Source organism: Pan troglodytes, chromosome 3 (genome assembly GCF_028858775.2).
Source record: "Pan troglodytes isolate AG18354 chromosome 3, NHGRI_mPanTro3-v2.0_pri, whole genome shotgun sequence".
Taxonomy (NCBI): Eukaryota; Metazoa; Chordata; class Mammalia; order Primates; family Hominidae; genus Pan; species Pan troglodytes.
The window spans coordinates 171661571-171688879 of NC_072401.2; the positions used below are offsets into that span (position 1 = coordinate 171661571).

The 27309-nt window shown below is 42.0% G+C and overlaps 1 protein-coding gene across 7 annotated transcripts in view; it reads right to left on the reverse strand.

The window, feature by feature from the left end:
• Positions 1–1140: 1140 nt before the first annotated feature.
• MFAP3L (microfibril associated protein 3 like) overlaps positions 1141–27309 on the reverse strand; it is a 36901-nt gene continuing 10732 nt past the window's right edge. For 2 of the 7 annotated variants that reach the window (XM_063809990.1, XM_009448568.5), the window contains exons 2-4: positions 16728–16765; positions 16338–16646; positions 1141–2989 (exon numbers count right to left, since the gene is read on the reverse strand). In XM_063809990.1, the coding sequence (XP_063666060.1) occupies positions 2058–2989; positions 16338–16632 (1227 nt within the window). In that variant the 5' untranslated portion in view covers positions 16633–16646; positions 16728–16765 and the 3' untranslated portion in view covers positions 1141–2057. Of the gene's footprint in view, positions 2990–12720; positions 12986–14431; positions 14590–16337; positions 16647–16727; positions 16766–17356; positions 17491–25961; positions 26097–27309 lie in introns of those variants that run through there. The other 5 variants (XM_063809989.1, XM_016952503.4, XM_517531.7 and 2 more) reach the window with 5 other exon arrangements.

Sequence of the window (27309 nt, forward strand, 5' to 3'; positions counted from 1 at the left end):
GACTAGTTCTATCACCTTCCACAACAGTTATCTATAAACAAACTAATCAAGGCTAGGTTTAAAACCAAGCCCACTGCTCTCAATTACAGAGCCAGATAATGTTTGTTGTAAAGTTTGGATGGCAAAAGTATCCAATTTCATGGACCCATTTTTTGCTTGTCTCATGCAATGGGGGTTGGTTATCCTGGAAGACTGCAAACTTTCTGTGAACTATAAATGTTTCAACTAGAAGGGATCCTGTAGACCCTCGAGTACTACCTGCATATTTTACAGATGAAAAAGATTAAACCCCAGAGAGAGGAAGGGAGTTGTCCAAGGTCACCTCCTCAGATGGTGACAGAGTGAGGACTAAACATCTGGGTCTGCTCTCATCACCAATGTGATCCATGCAATCTTGGACATCATAACCCCATTACCTGATGTGGCCACGGCCCCTATGAATTTATTAAGATTACTGTCTCCTTTGCTTATAAGGGAAAATTAAATAAAACCACTCATTCTCACCAATATTAAATCTTAATTGCAGATGTGGTCCTAATGGTGTTTTTGGAAGGAGAAGATCCACAATTTGTTTAAAATGCTATTTCTCAAAACCAACATTCTTATTTAAGTAATGAAGCATGAAAATGTTAGGTGGACCAAGAGATGAAAGCAAAAATCTTTAAAGTCATTGTGAAAAGGAGCAAGGATGTGAATATTGGTTTGGTTCTGTGAGACAGTGATACCATTTCGACAGTGCTCAGAGCTCATGTCATCTGCCCCTTCTACAGATAAGGGACATGAGGTCCAGACTCGTCCAAAGCCAGGCAGCTGGTTATTGGCACAGTGGGTATTAAGCCTTTGGATGACTAATTTTGAGTTCTTTCCATAACATCACGCACCTCACATATAACCACTTTCTTGCAGGACTGCATAATTATTCAACAGTTTTGGCATAAAATCTGATGGCACAGTTCCCTTTGCTATTACCCTAACCTTTCGCTTTCCCCTTTAAGGACAGCCAAGTCAGCTATGCAGTTCACAAAAGTGGACCTGGTTATATGTCATCCAACAGCATATGGTCCCTGCAAGCCTGTTTGGAAGCCAATATTCTATAACCTACAGGAATCCACTGAATCCGATGTCTTTGGAAGCAATACATTTTCCAGGTAAAGAATCAGTCTTTATTTGGAGGATGATGTAACTTAAACAGTGACTTTCATGGGTGGTGTGGGTATATTTAACCTTTTACAATCTCCCTCTACATCTCAGCTGAGCTCACCAAAAGGCTCACTCAATCAGACAGGTAAACACATTTTTGACTATTAAAGTGCTATTCCGGGGCAAAGTTTTTCTCAGTTTCGTTTAACAGCAGCTTCGTTGGAAACAAACAAAAAAAGCTATCTATGGAAATAGGCCTGGGGAATGAAAAAAAAAATAACAAGCCTCGTAACTACTTTGGAACATGACAAATGTAATGTGACTTGTAGATATCAGCCCTGGTACTGGTGACTGATACCAAAGTCTCTGAGGTACGTGTTCTAGGGAAACATAAGGACAAAAATGGCAATGAGGACTAAACCAGAAAGAACAATTAGTATTAATAACAATGACCCCATTATAAAGGAAAAGCAAAATTAAAACTGAGAAGAAAGTGCAAAAAACCCACGTACGTGCATTTGCTATTGTAGCAGACCTATATTTTTTAAAAGGAAAAGCAATGCAGGGTGCATTGGACAGGGTTCTTGAACTCAGAATATCTTACAGTGGTGTACTCTTTGCCAAGAAGGCATCACCAATTAAGGTATTTGGCAGAGATCAGCCTCTAAAACTCATTATCACATAGACACCTTCTGTCTGATATCAATTCTGCACCCTGATGTTTCTCGCACCCTTCTCTACTGGGGAAATTCCAGTCCCATTCACTGCAGGCAGGTGTTTCTCCTTTTAAAGTGGCATCACTCCTACCTAAGGGATGAGAGTCTCCTGGTAAGGCTTAGCGGCAAGTGCGTACTACATCTGTATTACAAGGAGCAGCCCCTGATTTTCTTGATATGCATAGCTTTTCGGGGTTGGTATTAGACATGGCTTTCGTAAATAATGCAGGTGTTTTTGTCATGTGTCACTGCTGGCTCTGTGGCTTCCAGGTAAGCTGGCGGCAGTACCTTATCTGGTACCTCAACAGGTGTTGGCTCTTCAGATGTTAGCTCGGTGGACGTGACATCGGTAGAAGGCTCTGCAGTTTCGGGGGAATGTTCCGCCGACAGTTCTGTCTCCTCTACATCTTTGACTTCAAACTGTCCACCCTCTTGGTCATCTGCATGCTCTTTTTTGGACTGCGGGTGAACTGACACCTTGATGGCAATTTGCTGAGGTTGCTCGTGCAGCGATGAGGCGTCCGAGTCAGCGGCAGGGGAGTCGCTCCGCTTCAGAGAGTTGGGGATTGTGTAGACCTCATCCCTGTCTGTGGCCTCCTGGCCCTCTGGAGTATGCCTCACAAAATTCTGTCCCTGCTCCTCCAGCCCAACCACCTCCATAATCTCCTCCATGATAGTCCTGCAGTTCATAATGAGAGGCGGCAGAGGCACGCTCCTGGCAAGCTCTTCGATGTAGCGGGCGAACTCCATGGTTTTGAACTGGGTGACTTTGGCAAGCTCTAGAGTTTTGGCGGAGGTGATGATGGGGATGCGCTTGGCGATCTCAAATGCCTTCTGCAGCTTCTCTGCACCTTCGGTCCTAAAGAACTCATTGATGGCCTTCTCAGTCTTCTTTAGATGGCTGCTCATCATGCACAGGCGGGTGATATTGAGGACCATGACGATGGTGAAGGCCACCAGGCACACGACCATGTAGTAGACACCCATGTCTCCAGAAGTGAAGATGACACGCAAGGTCACCGTGTTGTTCACGGTGCCGTAGATGTTAGAAGCCACACACGTGTATTTACCTCGGTCTGAGAAGGATACCTTGGTGATGTTCAGGAGGCCGCTGTCGTGCATTTGCCATTTTCCTGTCGGAAGGGAGAGAAGAGAATTCAACCAAGGACACAGAGCTCCCATGACTACAAACTGATACGTTTCTAAGAACATCTATCTATGAACATCTATGAAGAACATCTATGAAGTCTATGAACGTCGACTTCACATGCTTACTATGCGGCAGGCGGTGACATGCATCAGCTCATTTAATCCTCACAATAACTCTGCAAGGTGGCCCCTGACACTGCCTCCGTTTTACAGGATGAGGAAACTGAGGCACAGTCAGGTTAGACAACACTCCCAAGGGCACCGGCTTGGAAGCCGTAGAACTGAAGATGAACTTGAGTTCCAGAGGCTGCACTCTTAACTACCAAACCATATTGTCTAACTCCACATCCTAGTGAAAAATGAGAGAAACAATCTGGAAAACACTGCTCTTATTGAAGAGTTCCTCAACTTTAAAAGCAACTGATTCTCCAACCTGCCAGTGAGCATGCCTCCATTGAATATATGTTCACTGGGGAGGTTAATGCAATTAAATTGTTTACCTGAGTTTCTCAAATTTAAGATTGAAGTAATCCTTGTATGATCTCAGTTAAACATAATTTGTATCATTCATTTTGAGACTCCACAGTGAATTATCTATACTATTTAAGGTTACAAGCTAACAATGTGAGTATTCAGAGGCTGGATATGAATTAATATCAATTTGTTTTAGCCTTGCAAATAAATTACAGACCCATCAAGTTGAAAATAAGCTTGACACGAAGGAGAACACATATTGATAATAAATGCGAGTTTTCTTACCCCCACCACCCTCTCTGGAAAGGATCTAGCATCGCCTCAGGAATGATATTTTGAATTCAGTGAAACACTTTGGTTTGAATTTAGCCTGCCCATCTACCTGCAGGTCAAAGAGCCCTGTGAAACATGATACTAGACGTGGCTTCAGGGTGTTAGGTCTGAGCCCTTCTGAAACCCTACCTCCCTGGACTGTCCCATAGAGCAAATGAAGATCCCAGTTAGGCTTTTGGGGAGTTCTAAGGAACAGGCAAATATTTCTCCATAAAAACATTCTAGTTCCCCGAGCCGACTAGAGAAACCTCTCCTGAGAGCTGGGGCAACTGAACGCAGAGTTTCCTTTTAAGTATCTATTATTGCACTGTATATTATTTGTTTGCTCTCCTTATGGTAGTGAGTTTTAATTCTAATAGAAAGCCTGGTATTTCCCAAAAGCAACTCTTTTTTGTTGTTTTTTGTTGTTAATACAGGGTTCCAATGGACTACGGAATAAGGCAACACAGGGCCTGTTTTCCCGCAGTGTCCTCTGCTCCAAGGAACTTTCTTAAGGAAGCTGGACGTGTCAATGAGGTACCTCCCGGGGTTCTACAGTTCCTCCTGCCCACTGGCCAGGGGGAATCCGGCGGGAGCCTCTCGGTGGATGCTCTCACATGACTGTGCCTTCTGAAAGAACATCTGTGAAGAGCAGTTTCTGGTGTCCCTGAGTAACCCTTTTCTAACAATTCAGCCAGTGTATTTCCTCCAAGAGTAGAAAACACTGGCTTGGAAAATCTAGTGAATTTTCAGCTTCTTGTGAATGTGTATGAACAAACCAACCTACTCGGTCTGTGAAATTCTCGCTAATTCAGATGGGACATGGGCAAGGCTTCTAATACTTTCATCCCATGAACATAAATTTTGATATTTCAGCTGCAGATTTTTTCAAATATACAATGACCTGAGGCCAGGAAAGTTACCTTGTCAATTTATTTTCTTATAATTTGCATGTCTTATAAAAGTAGACTGCAGCAGGCATGGACAAAAACAGAACAAAAGTCTAACTGATTGAAAGCTTATTCCATAGAGAAGACGTTGGGTTCTAGAGACTTACAGGCTATGCTTGTCGTTTCTCATATTTACCTTCCTTTTGTTGGAAAATATAGCAGAAAATAGAGTGGAGGAGGGTGAGAAGGTGAGGTTATTTGTGTGAAGAATGGTTAGGATCAGTTTGTTTACCTCCTCCCCATCCGTACCACTTTTTGGAACAGTTATCTGTAAATATAAGGATAAAGTAGTCTGAACCTCGGTACAGAAGAAGAGAACACTAACAAGACAGGCATCTGATGGTAATACCAACAGCTTTTTCCCCAAACCTAAGTAACAACTTTAGTGATCATTATGTTCTAATTGTTATAGAAAAATAAAATGTGAAAATACTAGTTACAACATCCCAATGCTTTCCTCTATTGAATATTTAAAAATGTTTCTGAACGTGAACTTTGAGTTTTCAGATATGATTTTAATTGTGTATTGATATGTATTTCTCTAATCTACAACCAAGCAGTTCAATTTAGACAACTACTTATAGGCACTTCAAACATTTCTTGTGACATTGTTAAAAGGGGCATAGCTTGGAATCAAATGCAGTCTAATTAGGTGATATGTGTGGTTCATTTTGGGGAAATCTGTGAGATGTCTAACAGATAAATTATTACTTAGGAGTATATTCAGATTCTTAGCCCAGCACATTGGGTCCACAGACTAATGGTTTTCATATACTTTATCCAATATTTAATTTTATTTGTTCTGAAAGTTTGAAGCCCAGTCATATATCTGTGAAGTGACTATATTAACTATAAACCATGACAAATGTGAGTGCATATATTATAATCCTAAAGCAGGTGGGTTATTACCTATAGCATGAGCTGTAACCATCTAGTTAAATGAGATCATCACAGCTCTCTCTGCCAGCAATTTCCTGTTTCCAATGGAAGACAAGGATACCAAAACGTCTCTTTCGTTTTCAGTCCATTACTAGATTCCTCTGGAAACAATCATTATCTTTATTTTATGGGTTAAGGTAACGTTAATGTCACTTAGAATTCTGGGTGAGATATGATAAAATGAGTATGTGACCTGGATTAAAACATACTATTACCAGACCACAAAGCGAGTCCAAGTCTTTGGAAGCCAACACAGTTCTAAGACTATCATAGAAGAGAACTAAGGTCCTGCAGTCTCCAAGGTTGTGTACGTCTGTATTCCCCCACCCCCTTTTTTGTAAAGGCCAGTATATTAATTCGTTCTGGGAACCAAGACTCCAAATATTTCCTCTCAGCCTCAGCCTGCCCTTCCATTAGTGAAAAATAAAGATTTCTGCACATTCTACTGCCACGTACAGCTCTGAAAACTAAAGATGGTGCAAATTCTGTTTGGAGGCTCCTCCCGCATCAGCTTTGGGCTCATGCTCAAGAAGAATCTCCATCCACACGGCACTTGTCCAGACAGGAACATCTCGAAAACGTTCTTGCTGCTGCACGTTACCATTCGCATCGGTCTATAAATACCTGGCCCTGCATCTCATTCTAGAAGGGTCCCGACTTCAGCTGCCAGAAAGTTATACAAACACCCACGGTGACTATCACAGATCTTCGGGGCTTTACACGCGAAGTGGGGATACACAGTGCAGTCCCCATGTATTTTAAACTGTAACTGAGTGGGTATGTCAAGCTTATGCACTGAATGTTCATGAAGCTGCATTGCTTCAGCACAAATAAAACCCAAAATGTCAGCAGCAGATGCCAAGTCAGTTCTACATGCAATGATTTTGGAGGAAACAACATAGGCAGCCATCTCGCCATAACCTTCTGAATAGAAAAGACTCTCACGTTCTTCCTGCACTTGGGCTCAGTTACACACTTCCTGTTCCTTGAGCAGACCGTAGCCCCGCCACCCCCCATCCCCAGCCTTGAAATACTCTTCCTCCATCCCCTCTCTCTCAGCTCCTGTTCTGGAAAGTGATGCACACCTGAGGCTTTAGGCTAAAATGCTCACACACGCTGCAGGACAAAGGCTGCTGCATTTCACGTCTCTTGGAGACCAGAAATTGCCAGGGACCTGTCACAGTCTTCCCCAAGAAACTCCAGGCACACGAGTTAAATGTGAAAATCTCCCAGAGGTAGGTAACAGTGTTGTGGTGACAGTCTCTCCTTTGCAAAGACAAAAGCTAGCAGATGTTGTTTCTGAGCTGTACTGCAGGGCATGGGTTATGCCACACAACAAAGCTGACATTTGTAGAAGGGCAGTGATCTTTTTTTATCTTGTTCACTAATTCAGTCAACAAATATCATTGAGCAAACTGTGTACCAGGCTCCACGCTAGATGATGGGAATACAAAGATGAGTTAGACACGACCCCTGACTGCAATAAAACATCCAGTTCCAAGAGAAAAACAGACTCCGAGACACAACCACAGCATCATGTGGTTAAGTATAATGGCATCTGGGAGGGACTGAAGGGGACAGAGAGCAAGGGCTTCCTAGAGGAGGCCACTGCTAAGCCAGATCCGCTGGCACAGGTAGGGAGAGGAGTGCGAGTAAAAGAGAAAAGAACCTTTGAGGTCACAGGGAGCACATGAGCGCAAGAGAGAACACTGAGCCGCTGGAGCTGACCACTAGAAAACCGAGAAGGGCTCAGATGGAGGAAGGCAGGGCTGGATTACAGGAGGACCCCCAAATATGCAAGAGCTTTATATCTATCCTGCAGGAGACCTGGAGCCCCGCCTGCTTCATGACCTCATTTACATGACTTTTCCCCTGACAGGTTTGCCTTACTGTATTTCTTAGAGGGGCCACAGGACCTTCCCTCATGCTCCCTCTCTGCCTGCAAGGCCTTCTTCCTCCCCACCCCAAGTCCCAGCCTCACACATTTAGCCCAGTTAAGACCCCATCCTCAAGTCTTGCTCCATTTCCCAATAAAGCCTTGTGTGAACTCTGATTAAATCAGTGGAGGAAACCTGAAAGTCCAGAAGCAGATGCAGCCAAGCGTGAGAAGTTTAAAGATGAAGACCACAGCATTTCAAATTGTTGGGGTGGGGGGGGGGTAAGACTATTGGGATAGATGACTGTTCATTTGCAAGAAAATAAAGGCAAATTCCTACTTTATGTGATACATAAAAATAAATTCCAACTACTCTGAAGATCTAAACGTAAAATTAGAAGTATAAAATTAATGGAGGATATAAAATATTTTTATAACCTGGAAATAGGAAGTCCTTTTTAAGCATTTCAAACACCTCAGAAGCTGTAAAGGAAAACACCAGTGGATCAGATTTCCCCTAAATTTACTTTTTTCAATATAAAATACACCATATTAAAGTTAAAAGCAAATGACGGGCCAGGAGAAAATTCTAGAATGTTTGACAGACAAATACTTAATGACTCTAAAACATAATGAACAGCTATAAATCAAGCAAGTCAAGACAAACCCAAAAGAAAAAATGGGAAAAGGCTATGAACAGATCATTGGCAAAAACAAGAAATGTGAATGGTGTCTATGTGTAGAAAATCACTAATATGTAAATTATGATTATATTTATAGAGATTACAGTCATTTTTAAAACAACTTTTTCAACTTTCAGGTTGCCAGAATAAAGGGGAGTCGCTAGTGACATTGTCGGCAGTGGAAAGTGACGGCTGCCTGGCTGGGTAGGTATAAGGGGCAGGCCCGGTAGCTCACGGCCCTTCTATCACACACAACTCACCGCAGCCTGGATGGCCGACTCCTGCCCAGCTCGGCCTCCTTTCATTAATTCTTTTCCTTTTTTTTTTTTTTTAATATTGCTGAGAATGTAGGGTAAGGGACACTCCCATGCACTGCAGGTAGTTGTCAGGCTGGTAACACTGTTGGAAGGATGATTTGATCACAACTTAAAATGAAGGTAGCCTATGATCCACTCTTAGACTTCTTGAAATTCTTCAAATCAGGCAAGCCTAGGTTGACTGGAAAAACAGCAATGATGTAAACCAACCAACGTAATAATAAAAAAAAATCTTTTTAAGAACAGTGTTTCTTCCCAGGGACATAGTTCAGAGCTTTCCTCTCCAGCTCACTTTCTCTGGGAGAAGCCATAACCGTGGTGGGTTCCACACCGGGAAGGCAGCTGACCTGGGACCACGGTGCTCGCCATGGTGGCATGCCCACGTGGTATGGCCCAATGTCTCCTCAATAGGACAGTGCCAGGTAGCCCATCTGGCAATGAGAGAACAGATCAATAGCATCCTATGGTTACAATTAAACCTGTAAACGCAAGAGATTCTATGGTACAGGGGTGACTGTGACTTAGTGTGAAACCAACAGATGACAACATCAGAACTAACGCTCACACAAACAACTTCTGAGCAAATTATTGCTGTACAGCAAGGAGCAGCAATGAGCAATGCATTCTGAACTGAAGAATCACAGGGAAAGTGAGAGCACAACCTCCACAGATACTGTAATCACAGCTTTTCTCCAAACACCACTTCTACCGAAACCTTAAATCTTTCCAGGTTTACCTTAGGATCACTGAGCGTTAAAAATTAACATTTTCAACTTGAGAAAGCTGACTGGAAAAAAAAAAAATTATACCCAAATGCTAAGCTTTTAAAATTTCCAATCTTTTTATGAATGCGTGTGTGTAAACAGTGATGGACGTATGGTTTGTCTACATTCCCAATGAGTGGTATAAACAGATTAAAACAGTATTAACGATCCTGTTTAGACACTTTGGCTCTTAAGCCTCACACACCCATGCTTTTCCAGGAGAAGAATTAAATCTGCCAAAACGAGTATGTTAGTTTCTTGAAACTAATTTAAAAATATTCAGATAGTGAGAGTTCCAGTAAATGTTTATGCAAACAATAAATGAAATACAACATTCATTCAAACGAGGATTGCGTAGAATCAGCACCCTTCAAAGCACAAAATGTGTGCATATGTGTTTGTATCTATAAATGTGGCACATATTTTGTGAAATACAGGCTACTGAAGAGATAGGATTCATGCCTTTTTACCAAACATAATTGAAAGCAAATTTAGCACTGCATGGCTGCACCTGTTACAAGGCATCTGCAGAAGATGACAGCTCCTTGAAGCCACTGCAGCATCAGGTTATGAATCCCAGAAGCTGCAAGTGCTCTTGTGCCTCCCCAACCCCACCCACAACCCTCCCAAGAGACCTCTTCAGAGAGGACTAGGGCAGCTCTAACAAGCTAATTCTTACATCATGTAGAGCGAAGGTGGCCTGGGATAATATAGGCTTAGCTAAGCTTTCAACTCAGGAAGGTGGGGATGGAAGGATTTTGCTGTTCAGAATCTGTAGTTCTGTTCTACTTCAAGGTACTAATATCTGAAAATAACCTACTGTCTTTTTATTTCCTGGAAAAGGAAACATCTGTTCCTCTAGCTAATTTGGTCTGGTAATCTTAATTTTTAAAGAAGTGCCAAGCATGTAATTCCATAGAACATGGAATCATAATACATGGGCTCATAATAGTCTTTTCTAGAGAGTAGCTACAGGTGGTCCCCCAAAATAACAGCACTCTACACTTAGTTCACATTAATCACTTCCATTTTGGGAATCTTAGCTGTCATCCATATCTGAAATGGATCTGGAAGGGTCTTTTCACTGCTAAGACTAAAGCTATCTGGGCTCACATCCCAAGTGGAGCACAACTCACTGAAGAAACACACAAATGGTGGTTACCATGTTGGCATTTGATATGGCTCAATTCAGAAAATTAACCTTAGTAATGTAAATTAAACTGCTTCTATGGGATCTACTTTGGAACGATTCTTTAGTTAGCCAAGGGGTTGCTCCTTTGGGTTACAGCAGGGTTTCTCAACTCGGGTACTACTGACATTTGGGGCTGGATAATTATTTATTGTAGGGGTCTGTCCTGTGCAATGTAGGCTGTTTAGCAGCATCTCTGGCCTCTACCCACTTGAAGCCAGGAGCACAACCAGCCTGACCCTACTGGTTATGACAACCAAAAATGTCTCCAGACTTGGCCACGTGTCCTCTGTGGAGAAAACAGTTCCCAGCTGAGAACCACGGGGTTAGGCAAATGCAAAATTCATCTGGTGCATAATGCTTTGTAATTTCCACATACACTGCTTTCGTCCGAGGTAGAAGCACATTAGATATCAAAGGGCCCTTTGTACGCAGAAGTGATGCACCAGGAAAGGAGGCCTCTGATGAGAAGAGAATCCCAAACTCACTGTCATAGCAGTCAGGACATTATTTTGAAATTTCAAATAACATTTAAGGGACAGGAATTTCTTTTGCATTTACTGAGTTTTGGAAAGGTTGAGAAATTGAGAGAGAGAATATTAAATTACCCAGAAAACTCTTTCTTTACAAAACACACTATATTAAGAAACAGGGATTTTTAGCAATTGAAACCTATTATTGTGAGGATATAGTATAATATTAACAATAATAATAGCAGTGCCACTTACTGAGAGCTTGCTATATTCCAGGTACCTCTGCTAAGCATTTAAGACTCACAGTCCCACTTGTAGTTAAAAAAGGATTATCTCTATTTCACAGACTAGAAAACCGTGGTTGAGAAAAGTCAAAGAACTTCCTTAAAGACTATATAGGGCGATTCTTCTCAATTTCCAATCATATATTCATAATTACATATTTTCCAATAATATGTACATATGTTCACAAATCATAAATTGTGTTTGCTACCATTTGATGTTCTGTTTGTTGTTGAGATAGGATCTTGCTATTGCCCAGGCGGGAAAGCAGTATTGTGATCAAGACTCACTGCAGCCTCAAACTCCCAGGCTCATGCAATCGTCCCACCTCAGCCTCCCCAGTAGCAGGGACTACAGGTATGTGCCACCAAGCCCTGCTAACTTTTTTTTTTTCCCATAGAGACAGGGTCTCACTATGTTGCCCAGGCTGATCTTGAATTCCTGGGCTCAAGTGACCCTCCCATCTTGGCCTCCCAAAGTGCTGGGATTATAGCCATGAGCCACTGCACATGGCCTTGATGAGTGTTTTAAATCTCAAGTATTTAATATACTAAACAAGAATTCAGTATAACAGGTTAATACACCACTTCACACTGATCTTAGAGGTAAAGGATAATTTACATCTAATGCTGTGGACACCGACCTATTGATATATAAATATTAAGCAGGGAGGTGATAACTACAGTCTTATCAATGGCTGACACAGCTTGTCATGGTCCCTTGCAGAACTAGTTAAAAGGCATATTACAATCTATTCAAAGAAACCTGCAAAAGTAGAGGGATAAAAACAATAAAGCAAAGTAAACTAGAGGCAAAATTTATAATAATGAATTCCATAGCACTATAGTAGCAGTTGTGACAATTGTAGACTCAGTGCTTAATTGTTTTTGGCAACCAGACACTACAAGAGCACAGAAAACAAATCCACAAGAAAAGTAAAAAACCTAACTTAATGGAAGAATTTCAAACTTAATCTCTAACAACCCAGACATGTTTACAAGGGCTGAAACCAGCTGACTTTCTTGAAATCCTCATTACTTATCTCAGAGAGGTGCTAATGTTAATGTAAATGGTTTAAAGTCACAGTAAGAAGCAACAGTGAAAACACATTGGATAATTAGTGTCTGAAATAGTTAGGACTTAATTTCTGGCTACTATACATTTCTACTCACTTCTAGCAAAAGGAAAACTGAAAACAGTATATTTCGTGGCCATCTGTGGTTATTCATGTTGTCTGCTTTATGGTGGGTGGACTACCTCAAACAGGTTCTTTGCTGAACTACAAAAACAAAAGTCTTCCAGATAGAGATCACACATTAGCCTCTCCTGATCCTGTGGAATTGAAGTGACAGCACCAGGCAAGCAAAGCAAACCAGCTGCTGCTCCTGCCAATGACAGGAAATAGCCCCATTCTCTCTGGGCCTGGAGGGGCTGGCATGAATAACAGCTCTCTCACCTTTTCAGCAGAAACGAGACATGAAATTGCTCCTTTCCAGGCTAATCACAAAGTGAATGGCAGTGTGCTCCTCGAGTGACTCACCGATGATTTTTGAACGCCTTTTTGTGCATGTGCATGCCATGTACACACACATGTTCCGGCACAAATCCTAACACTGTCTGACCTTGCTATCGGTAGTGAGGATGCCTTTTCCATCTAGGAGTTCTTCTCATATTCACTCAGTCTGAGTGAGAGGCTCTTCAACATTTTTCACCTACAGGACCTAAAGGATGATGTGATGGGGCACAGAGGGAGAATGAATACCCGCTGGCCACACTCTGGTTGTGTCATACCCTCTGGTTTCACCTGGTTTCTCATCTGTATACATGAGGATTAATAACACTTCACTGTAGGGCTTATTATAAGGATTAGAAATAATATATGTCACTTGGTGCAGGGACTTAGTAAATGGCAGCAGTTGTTAATGAAAATTATAATTTTGTTAGTTTGGTTCTAACAGTAGTCTTAGTGTACCTAGGTAAGGTTCTAGGATATTAGTATCATTTTTCTTTTTTTTGTTTTTTTCAGACAGAGTCTCGCTCTGTCACCAGGCTCGAGTGCAGTGGCGTGATCTCAGCTCACTGCAACCTCTGCCTCCCAGGTTCAAGCGATTCTCCTGCCTCAGCCTCCTGAGTAGCTGGGATTACAGATATGCACTGCCACGCCCAGCTAATTTTTGTATTTTTAGCAGAGACGGGGTTTCACCATGTTGGCCAGGATGGTCTCAATCTCCTGACCTCGTGACCCACCCACCTCGGCCTCCCAAAGTGCTGGGATTACAGGCATGAGCCACGCGCTTGGCCTAGTATTTTTCATACTATATTCAATCACCTCTTTGTTGATTAAAAAAAAAACAAAAAACAAAACACAAAAAACACCGCTCCATATAAACTTCTAGCCTATTGGTCTGAAAATGGAAATCTATGTCCATGTTATAATATGGACATTGCCCCCTTCAAAAATGAAAAGTTAAAGACTATGGGTTTACCAATAGGCCATTCCAGCTCTCAGATTCTGATATTTTTTGAGCAAGAATCTCTCGTTTCTGTTGTTTTCTGTGTATTGCTTGGTTGTTAGGTACACTGCTTTGTATATTATCCCATGTTGCTTATGCTCTGAAATTACCATCATGCATTGTAATTACAAAAGCTGAGCTGGAACATCAAGTACTAGTATCGCGAGTTTTTTTTAAAACTTGAAAGTTTTAAAGAGATTTAAAATAGCTAACTGATTTATCAGCAAGGCTGCTGGCTACAAACCAGAGTGTTGAATTCTGATGGAGCAGTTCTCTGTGGCAAAGGCTTTTGACTGGCGGCCACTAGCTTGGGGTCTACTGACAGGCTACTACTATAGTCCATCTTAGCACCCACAAACAAAAGAAAATGGAGCCAAATATAACTACCAACTAGTTCAATGCCCTCAATACACAGATGAAGGAGGCACGGTGCAGAGTCAGCTTGCCAACGCTGAGTCAGCAGTTACAAGGACCTTTTCGCTAAGATACCACGTATGTATCTCAGACACAGTAAGATACTACACTTTGGGATAATCCTCGAAATGTTGGAACTGAAATTCAGGCCCCAGCACTATGCTATTCCCACAGTTCTCTTCCTCTCTAGGACTGAGGAGTTCAGTGCCCCAACCCAGCTTTTTAATACCCAGGAATAACCTTTGCTTTAGGGTCCATGTAGAAGGGAGATCCAGGTCTTGGGTCTTTCTTCCCTTTGATTCAGTCACCGTGGGTTCCCTAGCGATAGCTCAGCCCTGCAGAAAGACCTGCTAAGGTACCTGGCCTGCAGTGTCTTTGTTACCATGGCTATTGCCCTCCATTCACAAGTGTGACATCACTGCCTTCTGACTTGTCCTGGAGGAAGTGGCTGTAGGAACCAAAACCAGTGTGGGCTAGGGGTTGTGTTCCCTCACCTTTCCACTGTCAGTAGTGAAGGTTCTTGTTATAGCCACTTTTTAAAATTGAGACAGAGTCTCACTCTGTCGCCCAGGCTGTAGTGCAGTGGCGTGATCTCTGCTCACTGCAACGCCTGCCTCCTGGGTTCAAGAGATTATTCTGCCTCGGCCTCCTGAGTAGCTGGAATTACAGGCACGTGCCACCATGTCCGGCTAATTTTTGTATTTTTAGTGGAGATGGGGTTTTACCATGTTGGCCAGGCTGGTCTCAAACTCTGGATCTCAGGTGATCTGCCCGCCTTGGCCTCCCAAAGTGCTGGGATTACAGGCCTAGTCATAGCCACTTAATAATAGCAGGACTTTGGGCAAATTTCAGTAAATGGGCATTTGAACTATAATGTCTTCAAGGTGCCTTCTAATTTAACTTTGCTATGGTCCCACAATTCCTCTTGGTGGGTAAAAGTTCGACTCTCCTAGGTTAAACGCAATTCATAATATGTAATATTTTGACTTAAAGGAAGAAGCTTTATAATGCTCTACAACCTTGACTGGCTAACCAAAAGCAATGTAAGTGACAGCACTACAGCAAACCCCACATCCTGGCCAATTAGACGGCTAGCAGCCTCAACCATTCGGAACACAGCTGTGAACCCGAAGTAGGCAACTGCAAGAAAACTCCATTCACTTAGCTCCTAAGGAGATATACAGCATTAGCCTCTATTTTTTCAGGGCAATTAAGATAAAATGAGAGAAAGAGATTTAAAATGTAGGTTTTCCTGGAGCAGAAACTCTTTTGGGGATTGCTCATTGGTTAAAGAATTGTGGAACAGGAGGGCAATGTGAATGGAAGAAACTAATAAGCTGCTACTTTAGAACAATGTTCTTTTCACTCCCCCACCCCAACCCCTCTACTTCACACAGTAAATGCCTAGGAAAGCAGATTAACTCCTTCTGGTCAATCTGACCAGGATTGGGTTTTCAGACAATTACTTCTCGCATCTAAAACAAGAAATGCACCGATTCCCGAAGACCCAATCCTCTCTCTGGCTAGTCTTTCCCGGAGTGAGGTGACTCACACTTTTTGGTCAGAAATGCATTTATTAAAAACCAAGCAGTCTCCTGCTGTCCCACATCCTTCCTTGTTATTGCATCCTCCCTCCCTCCCTGCCTCAGCCTAGAAACTGCAGCCAGGTCTCCAGGAATCCCAGCCAGTGGCTGAGACTTGCACTGAGGTTTCTTTCAGAAGTGTGGTCTTTAAATCCACGGCCAATGAATTAAATGGACATTTAATGATAAACAACGGCTATATTGTTTATTCCAGCCATCTCCATGAAAGAAAATAAAACTCCCTTAAAAATTGAATATATTATTTAGGAAAATCCATTTTACATTTGTCTCTATAATGTATTGGATGTATTATATTACAAAATTCCAAGAAGCCTTTAAAAAGACTTCTGTGTTTGTCCTTTGTCTTCTGTGTCAATGAGGGGAAAAAATGAATTAATTGCTTCTTTGAATCCTTAAGGATATATATTCTCTCCTGCCTTAGAAAAACAAGACAAGATGAGATCTTTAAATCATTTGCATGAGAAGAACTAACATCACGGGTGCTGGCTGCAAAGCTCCTGTTTATATTTTATTATGACATTTGATACAACTTTAAAGCCTACCTCCTCCTCTCTCCTCATCCTCTTCTTCTTTCAGCAGCTTGCCAATGGAATTATACCACTTGAACTGTGGGTCAGGGATGCCATAAACACTACAATTAATCAAGGCACTGTTCCCTTCCTTGACTATGATATGGTCAGTTCTGGCAATGATTACGGGCACAGAGCCCAAGACCACGTTAGTGCCATTTAAAGTGCTGTTAGTCACACTCTTAGCGGTGGCTAGAGTGGATACTAGGATTAAAAAGGGCACAGAAGGTAGAAAGCACACAGTCAGATGGCTCTTCAATCGATCCATCTTCTTTGCTTGCTCTGTAAGGCAATAGAGAGATGGTTTGCCAACCGAATCTTCTATCAGACAACACACTGTTCACAGCAGGTCATGGGACAAACCTGTCCTGGGTCCATAGAGTTGGTACTTGAGCAAGAACCTGTTTTTAAGAAAACAAAAATATATACACATAAACATTAGCATTCATCCATTCAAAACACTATAAACGGTTAGCAATGCAGCTAAAATACAAACATCTACATACTTTTTTTTTTTTTTGAGATGGAGTCTTGCTCTGTTGCCCAGGCTAGAGTGCAGTGGGGCGATCTTGGCTCACTGCAACCTTCACCTCCTAGGTTTAAGTGATTCTCCTGCCTCAGCCTCCCAAGTAGCTGGGATTACAGGCACCCACCAACATGTCTGGCTAATTTTTATATTTTTAGTAGAGATGAGGTTTCACCGTGTTGGCCAGGCTGGTCTCGAACTCCTGACCTCAGGTGATCCACCCACCTCGGCCTCTCAAAGTGCTGGGATTACAGGCGTGAGCCACTGCACCCGGCCAAACCTACATACTTTTTAAACAAAACACAACCATAAGATGTTCCGGATGTGAATTATATTTTTCACAGAAATCATAATTTTGTTTTTTGCTATCAAAACATATAGATTTTATAGGAACAAATATTTCTTATATTAAATTTATATATTGCTTCATAGAGCTCAAAAATGGATTCAGGCTGCTTTCACTTACCATGACAAGCTCTCTTTCCTCCACATTACCTGTCTTCATTGTGGAGGACCTAATTGTTCACCTGGGTGTTCCTTAACCTCTTCTCTCCCAGTAAACGGGACTTCCAGTCTACGTCACTGGTCACAGCTTGGGCTCTGCCGGCATTTGGAAGGACTGCATCAGAATCACTCTGGCATTCTCCTAACTACCCATTATAGCTTCCAGAATGCTCCTTACTGTCTCATTCAACTTCCCATGCTCCTCTGAGCTCCACCTCATCTAGCGCTCTCTGCTCTGTGTTACTGTTACTTATGGGCTCCAGGTCACTCATGTACACCCTGGTTTCAATCTCATCTGCCTCCCACAGGCTGGGGAACATCACCAGACATTACGGTTGGCGGCACTTCTATGTCCAAAGATCTAACCTTCACCTAGTCCTCTATCCTCCATTTCATTCTAATCCTATAGCCATGCCTTCTTCAAAGGCAGAAGTTATTATTTCAATTCTGCCTACAACAACACTGAAGGGGTACCTGGTGATGATAAATTAGCTTCAGATCATATTTTTTTTCAGTAGGAAAGAAAAGAGTTTTGTTTTGCCATAGATTTCCATAAACCCCACTAAACTGGAGTGCTTTCCTGCCCTAGGAAGCTAACACATTATGCCACCAGCTGAAACCCTGTGGCGAAGGGAGATAGCACAGACTGCAATGGTATGATAGACACCCTGCCATGACTTTGCAAATGTCTTTCTTTACTTGGCTAAACTTGTGGTTTCCTTTGTGGTTGGAAAGCTGACCTATTCGATACAGAATAGCTGTGAAGAGCATGGCCTCAGGTTTGAGAGAGACCAGGCCAGGATTCTGGACATAACCACCTTCGCTGGCTGTATGTCTTGGGCAAGTACAAGACAATTATAAGGATTCACAATCAAATGTATATCAAACACCTATGTACTGCTGCCTTGATAAACAAGAATTATTAGCACAATGTATAAAGCATCCTTTATTGAAATGCTTCTCAAATCTATTTTTATGTGTTCTAAAAGCCAGATCTTGAGTTTTGTTTAAAACATTATTATAAATTATAAATAATTATAAATGACTTTCAGCACTGGGTCCTTTGCAGGGGCTCAAGTCTGAGAATGCATGAGCTGCCCCCTTAGGTGTATTCTGTGGTGAGCATGTTGAGGGCAGGAGCTGGGTCACTCATTATTGACACCCTGGTGCCCGAGCCATAGCAGATGCCTGGCTAAATACCACAGGGGAGAATCAGAGACAAGACAGATTGGGAGATGGGTTCTAATAAATATGGGTGGTAAATATAACTTTTCCCCCCAATTAAAGAAAATGCCACAAATGGAAAATCAAACTGAATTTTAACATGTGTATCTCAAGAGCTGTTTTCAAACAGAGGCTCTCCACATTTGGCTTTCTACGTTCAAACACATTGTGCTAGCAGAGTAAAGAGAAGGGGATACTGCTGTGCTATTATATTTTAATAATGTCAGTAGGTGCTTTGGGCTAGAAACACAGCCAACTGTTCTGAAATGGAATATAGTTCTGTTAGAGACCTTAGGAGATACAGAAGCAGAGACTTTCGTTTTATGCAGGGATTTCAGTTAGCAAAATGTTTTCCCTCTTCCTCATTTTTATTCCCATCCTCTCCCATCTGGAAAAGTCACTAAGGTACAGAAGACATAACGCATCATTTACAGGTTGTTTGTATCAAAGCGTTTTACTCTAAAATTCTGTGAAAACTGATTCAAAGTAAGCACTGAATTAACACTAATGAATTAATAGTTTTAGTAAGAATTTACTTTCAATTTACTCTTTCACTTCAGATTTTTCAAAAGGTATTTATTATGTGCCGGGCACACTGCCAGGATTTAGGGGATGGGAAGTGCCACAAAGCTCAATAAACCACAGACCATGTCCACTCACAGTCTAGTAGTGGAAAGACATACAGATAACTTCAATATGTTCTCTAGATGCTATGGGCTTGGAGTTGGGTAGGAAGGAGGGGCACCAAACAGCTTGGGTGCCACCTAGAGATGATGTTTGTTGACTGCCCATCCAGCATCCAGGCCCTCTTCTGCCTTTCCCTTTCTGCGAGTCCCATGGCTCACAGGGTAGAAACTTCTAGTCCTTCTCATCACCCCATCGCATGTGCACCTACCAAACTTGACACTGCTCCCTGATGTATGATCTTGCACTTTTCTGTTTTGAGTAAATTCCTTCTCGATTACAAGGACAGCTCCTGGATAGCAAAAACTTGCACATATAGTTCAGTAGGATTTCCTTATTGCTAGGCACCCATAATCACGTTTACACACTTGCTGTATGAAGCCATGCTTATATGTAATCCAACGGCAATTATTTAAGAAAACATTACAATGTGTTGCCTGAAGAACATAAGATATCACGTGACTCTGGACGCTGGCAAAATATTCTGCAAATGTACCTTTTCAGCTTGTTGGATTAGGATCTTACAGACAGCACCATGAAAAGTTTAGTTGAGCTGGACATGGTGGCTCACGCCTGTAATCCTAGCACTTTGGGAGGCTGAGGCAGGCGGATCACGAGGTCAGGAGTTCGAGACCAGCCTGGCCAATATGGTGAAACCCCATCTCTACTAAAAATACAAAAATTAGCCGGGCGTGGTGGTGTGCTCCTGTAGTCCCAGCTACTCAAGAGGTTGGGGCAGGAGAATCACTTGAACCCAGGAGGCGGAGGTTACAGTGAGCCGAGATGGCATCACTGCACTCCAGCCTGGGCGACAGAGCAAGACGCTGTCTCAAAAAAAAAAAAAAAAAAAAAAAAAAGTTTAGTTGATAACAATCTAACATTGTGAAAGACATTTGAGCCAGCAAAGAGTAAAATAACAATCTAACATTGTGAAAGGGATTTGAGACAGCAAAGAGTAAACCCTAAGTACTATAATCCAGCAGCTTAAAATGCAGTCCTTCAAGATACAAGAACAAAGACCACAGCTTTCAAAACCAGGGCTTAACAAAAGCTACAATGGACAAGTTGTTAAACCTCATAATCTTTGGGAAAACTTTGATAGACTACTTTATTTTCTATAAATAGAACAAAAGAGAAATATTTCGCAAATATCAAATGTTCTTTATTTTGACCCCTTCCCTACCTCCCAGCCACTGGATTTTATCTAAAAATGTTTAATAAAATGCTTTGTTCAGTCCTATTTCTTCTTTTTCCACCTATAATCAATAAGACTGTTGCCCATGTATTTCTGGAGCTAGAAGGAAAAGGACCTCTTGTGTAAGGGGTGTTTTGTACTAAATGAATATTATTGTTTTTTCTTGGCAGAGTCAATTTGGGTATTGCCCCAACTACTCTGATGAATAATTTGTAGAGTGATACAACTGGATTTTGTTGCAACACCTACTGAGAGTTACCCCTATTTTAATTCACGTGGGAATGATGCCACAGGCACATAAGCTACCTTCTGGATGAAAACACATTCTTCATAGGGTTATACTCATGAAGCATGGAGAGGGAAGCCCCATTTCATATGAATTGGAAAGTGGCACTAAAATACTCATTAAGGCATGAATACTAACTTTTCAAAACTGGTAGTCAACTCAAGCCATTTCAGTTATGAATATGTTTCTGCCACTTCCTTTCCCATATATCATAATGAATTCAAAATATCCATGTCTTTTTTAAACAAAAATTTAAAATATTTTCTTTTGCGATTAAAAAAAATGAGAACAAAATTCTCACTGGCTCATTCTATCCCACCTAACATCTTTCAGGATCAGCATAGAGTCTCTTGAACAGCATGGGTCTGAACCACTCAGTCCACTTATATGCAGGTTTTTTCTTTTTTAACAGAAGTTACACTGAGTGTGCCTGCCTCTCCTTCCCCCTCTTCCACAACCACCACCTATGAGACAGCAAGACCAGCCCCTCCCCCTCCTCCTCAGTCTACTCAACTTGAAGATGGCGAGGCTGAAGACATTTACGATGATCCACTTCCCCTTAGTGAACGGCAAATATATTTTCTCCTTAAGATTTTCTTAATAACAGTCTTTTCTCTAGCTTACTTTATTGTAGGAAAATCGTATATAATACACATAGCATACAAAATATGTGTTAATGAGCTGTTCATGTCATCAGAAAGGCTTCTGGTCAACAACCGGCTATTAGTAGTTAAGTTCTGGGGAGTCAAAAATTATACACAGATTTCCCACTGCATTGGGGGGGGTGGGTGCCCCCAACCCATGTTGTTCAAGCATCAACTATACTGAATTTTAGATAATTAGGGTGATCTCTGAATATAAACTATGGTGATATGGTTTGGCTGTGTTCCCACCCAAATCTCACCTTGAATTGTAATAAACCCCATGTGTCAAGGGTGGGGCCAAGTGGAGATAATTGAATCATGGGGGTGGTTTCCACCACATTGTTCTTGTGGTAGTAAGTCTCATGAGATCTAACGGTTTTATAAATGGGAGTTCTCCTGCACAAGCTCTTTTCTTGCCTGCTGCCGTGTAAGACATGCCTTTGCTTCTCCTTTGCCTTCCACCATGATTCTGAGGCCTCCCCAGCCATGTGGAACTGTGAATCAATTAGACTTCTTTGCTTTATAAATTACCCAGTCTCAGGTATGTCTTTATTAGCAGCATGAAAACAAACAGACGCATATGGGAATCTAAAGTCAAGGGCCAAGAAATCTGTGGAAAAAAATGTTCCTTTAGCAATTACTGCAGTCCAGAGTCAAATCATTTAAGTGATAAATCAGTTAAGTCTTATCTCAATGCCCAAAGTCCTATTACAGAGATTCATACTGCCCTTTCTTGCCCTTTCTTGTCCATGTTCTAGAGTCTATTTCTGTACAGAGATTCTTGATGCCTCTAATCACACAAAGGTAATACCTAATTCAGATGGCAAATGTGATAATCACAGGAAAGTATGAAAGGGCATTGCTTTTAGGTTACTTTTAGAAGCATCTAAAGGGGATCAGTTCAATCCAAATCAATATGCATTACCTGAGAAATGACCTGCGCTGGGTGCACTGCCAGGGGTTGAGGCCTTTCCCCTCTTGTCAGAATCCAGCAGGGGACACAGGACTTTCCCCTCTTGTCAGAATCCGGCAGGGGACACAGGAACATATATCGACAGTTACAGGACAGTGTGACAGCTGCCCATCACAGGGTGTCAAAGATCCACTGGGGCACCAGACAAGAGATGGAAGTATTAACAGTTTGGATGAGCCAGGAAGAATTTTCTGGAAGTGATTCTTTAAAGACGTACCCAAGTGGACCAGGGGAGAGAAGCTGACCCAAAAGAGGAATAGAATATTGAAAGAAATGATTACAGAGAACCTGGGGAAATGTCTGTAACTAGGCACTGATGGCCAGGTGGTGTGTGCAAGAACAGAGGAGGGGGAAGTAGGCTGGAAAGGCAGGCTGGCCCAGAAAATGACCGGATAGTATGCAACGCCAAGGATGGGGGCACTCACAGGTTTTGAAAAGGAGAAGTGACAGGGCTAGTTCTGTGTTTACAAAGATCAGCTTGATCCTCGTATGGCTGCGATGTAGACCTGGCTAGGAGACTAGTATTATACAATATCCAGGAAGGAAATGAACGGGGGCCTGAACCAAAAGCAGTGGGGAAGGAAAGAAGTTGGCAGATGCAAAGAGGTACAGGAATTAAAATGTACAGAATGACTATCTGATAGCAGGTTGAAGTAGTACAAGACCTCCTGACCAGTGGCACCTATGATTATACAGACAGCTCTTAGGAAGCAAGTGTCTCATTTACTAAAAACCAATGGCTGGCACTGTCAGTAGAATACACAAATTAAGAAATTCAACAAACCACTCCCTTGGGCAGCACTCTGCACTCTGCTGCCACTCTTGGATGAGGGCCTGTCTGCTAGCAGTGACCTGGCAGAGTACACAGTCGCTCCTGCCTGGTTCCTCACTGCTCCTCCTAGCTTCACCATCTTCTCTCTCTGTACCCCTGGCTGATGGAGGGTGTTGTGATGACAAACCACAGTCATGACATTTACATATAAAAACTCACAAATTAAGAGCTATACAGCAGCACACCATGAGAAGAATTAGAGCCTGTCTTTTTAAAGTAGTTGGCCCTTAGGAGGAAAGTGAGACTCAGGAGAGACCTCATGGCATTCTTGGTACAATACGCACTTATTAATTGTGTAGTGTTAGGATAATTTCCAGCTACTTAATGGGTAGAACTAAATATACACCCAGACTTGCCGGATTGCTGTGAACAGCCACCAGATGAGCTGTTTAAGCCCATGGAACAACTGAGAGGGGTACCACATTATTACTCCAACTACACTAATGTTCGGCCTCTACAGAATTTTATTTTATGCTGTTATTATTTTTTTTTTTTGATACACAGAAGGCACGTACTTTTTCAAAAACTGATCTGGGTTAAATCACTGTTTTTCAAACTTAAAAACAAACTATAGGCCCAGAGATGCCATCTTCATAAAACTTTATTTTTAATGGGGCATAATATTAAGAAACTATTCTTGAATCTCCACACTTTGTTCACATGGTATGTTTTTCTGATTAAAAGTAAAAATAATACAAAATAAAGCTCTCAGAAATATACTGTTTAAATTGCCCAGGGTCATCAAATCATTATTTTAAAAAATCACTCTAATATGGAGATGAGATACTGTTGATATCCTACTAAACATAAATGTTGGTTAAGCCTGATCATCAGAAGGGAGATACTCAAGGGACCTTTACTACAGTCTTTTAAAGAGAAAAAGAACCACAAACCCTTATAAAGGAGGAGGGAAAAAATTACATTAAAGGTTGTTCTCTATAGATATATAATTATCAAGCAAGATAAAAACAGGTCTACACATCTCTTCTCAGAACTAGAACATTAGACTTGGAAAAACTTGGACGTATTTTCATACAGGTTTTTCTTTACTCTAAAAAATGGAGGCCTAGAGAAGGTATGGTATTGCATACGGTCATGCAATTAATTTAGTGGCTTAGAAAAAAAATAAAATGACCATGACTGCTAATAATAACCTCAGATCAGACCTGGGATTGTTTTCTTGGTTCCATAAAGCCAATTATTAAATTGTTCTAGCACTTGAAACATGCAGTGCAGGCTATTCTAATCACAGGTATATCATTTAGAAGAGTTTATTGATGTTTGAGCACATAATGTCAAATTCTTATTCTTATTCATTCATTCATGTATTAAGATAGCATCTCACTGTTACCCAGGCTGGAGTGCAGTGGCACCACCATGGCTCATCGTATTAATTGGGTCATTCTTAATTGATCAGAGAGACATTTCTCCAGAAATCTGATGATCCAAGGAATTAGCCAAATCTGGAAACTGAATAGAAATGGGACAGACACACTGATGCAGGGGCCTTTAGGCTGCCAGGCCAATCCCTAAAACGGATCACAATGCACATCAGAGGGTTACAATGCTGTATTCACATTTTTCTTTGATCTTTGACACCGTCCTTATTAGAGTCTATATTCAACCTAAGCTGGTACAGAAGCATCTCTAGCTGCTGTCTTTCTTTTCATTAGAATATTGTTCCAACATTTCCCCCCTTTAAAAAATTATGTCCTTTCAAAACATTCTTCCTACTCATTTGGAGTATGCATGTAGAGATTCGAATTTTCATTCTAGTCCAATGAATTTATGTCACCTGCTAATCTGTAGATGGCACTACTTCTGCCAGCTTTCAATTGTTTTTATTTGATCTCAAGCCCATTTTCCAAGAAGTTCCTGATGTATTTAGTGTGAAGCTCCTACATTCAGAGTGAAACCAGGCAGGAGCTGATGGATGTCTGGAAGCCTGGACACATCAGTGAGTCAGAACTCTTTTTTGGCTAGAAAAATGGCTAGAAGATGCCATGTATCAGGGAGGTGCTTTATGGAGGTGCTGATCCCTGGCTGCCTGCCCACAAGTCCAGGCTGTGCGCGCTCTGCCTGGATGGAGGAAGCAAACCCTGTCCTCTCTGCAGCCCACAGAGCACATTGTCTATAAATCAGAGGGCAATCTTCTTAATATGCTTTCCTAATATGACTCAGGACCTGAAATAATTGTGAGTTTACATTTTCTTGCTAATTCTGGATCGTTTGCAAACCCGCAAGGCCTTGATAATGAAAGAGCCTTTCTCAATTCCTACCTCTCCCTCACATTTGATTGTGCACACACAGCTTCCCAACTGGCCAAACAAAACTCCCTTTTCTGGAACTGGGAGGGTAATTTCACATACAATCTTACAAAGGGTGGTTAATTATTTTGTGGTGGGACAGCTCATAATAAAGCTACTCAACTCACGATGAGCCTGAAGGATAGTATTAATAGTACCCAACTGAGACACAGAATAACTTCTAACAGAAACACATCAAGTGTTCTTAGCAACAGCCAGTGTGAAGAATTCACTGCAGGTCTCCTGCAGCCGTGGAGCTGAGATTTTAATACAGCAAATGGATAGGATCAGGTGCCTGGGATAAGAGATGGGTTGGGCTCTGAGGTTAAGGTCAAGAACAGAAATTCTGGGGTGATGTGTGAAGAGCAGATGAGTTTAGAATTTTAGGATTAAGACCCACAAGCTGGGAGTGAGGATACTTACTCCTTTCCTCCATTTTTTATTTACTAGGAGATGACGCCTGGGAGTCAGTTGATCTCTCCGAGCTTCAGACCCATCTCTTAGGTCCTTTCCAAATCTATCATAGTATGATCATGACAACCAGGAGTAAGACTGGGGCTGGAAAAGGGAAGAAACGGTGAGGGGTACAGAGAAAAGGGAAAGAACAAGAGAGTTCTTGGTGCACTGCTAAAAATTCCATTGCAGTAAATACAACTGGGGCAAAGCACTGTGATGGCCAAGCCATTTGTGACTTGGCAGATGGCCACAGACACAGCTTGTGCACCACGCAGCCCGTGAGAACTTGTTCTCCATAGGCAAGACAACTTCTTGTGTGTCCCTTACATTCTGGACAATAAAATGAGGGAGTAAATGGATTCAAGCTCTGAAAGTATTAGGACGCCCCCCATTCATACCCTCTCCAGATGCCCTCATCTCACTGCAGGTGTGAATCAGCCCAGATTCCTCCAGGACTTCCTATATGGAAGACGGGCCGGTCCTCTTGGGCACAGCTGCAGGTTTCTCCCTCCAACTTCACCACCAGAGCAGCCTGGAGTGAAGCCTGAGCCTCACTACTTTTACCTTGTTACCTGGACTAAGAGTGGGTGGTGAACTTAGTGCCTGTAGCCATGCCACGGACCCAACCTTTCCTCTTCAGACCAAGAACTGCTGGTTGTGTAAATCCGAGCTGTTCCACAGGGGGTCTGACCAAGGCCCGTGTCTTTGGGCCTTGAAACCTTCATTTCACTTGATAATTCAGAGAGGCCTTGAGTCTACTCTGGCAATTTGGGAATGTAATTTTTATCATTAACATAATTGTCCCATTAAAAAAAAGAGTTGGTATTCAAATATTGTTGATTGTGCTTAGCACCATGCATTCATTACTTTTATTATTATTTAATGATTAGTAACAATCTGTGCATGGAGAATGTCTCAAAATATAATGAATATAAAACGCTAAAATTCTTAAATTATTACAATGTACATTTTTCCAGCAGTTCGTCATTCAGTGTAAAAGCCAGAGGCAGCCTTGCTATGGCCTGACAGTAGGCCTCTGACAGATTCACAGCCTCCATATCCAACCTCACTACGCTCGCTCACTCCCCCCATCAGCCTCCCTGGGCTCTGCTAATCCTGAAATGGGTAAACCCCGGCATCCTTGAACTTACTATTCCCACCATCTGAAATGAGTTCTGGGATACCTGGAACATTTCCTTTGGAACCCTCAGGCCTTCAACCAGCGAGGCCCTTCCTGGTCACCTATGTGAAACCGTGCCCACCCCATCATGCTCTACCTACCTCGACCCTGCCTTTGTCTTTACAGCATTAACTA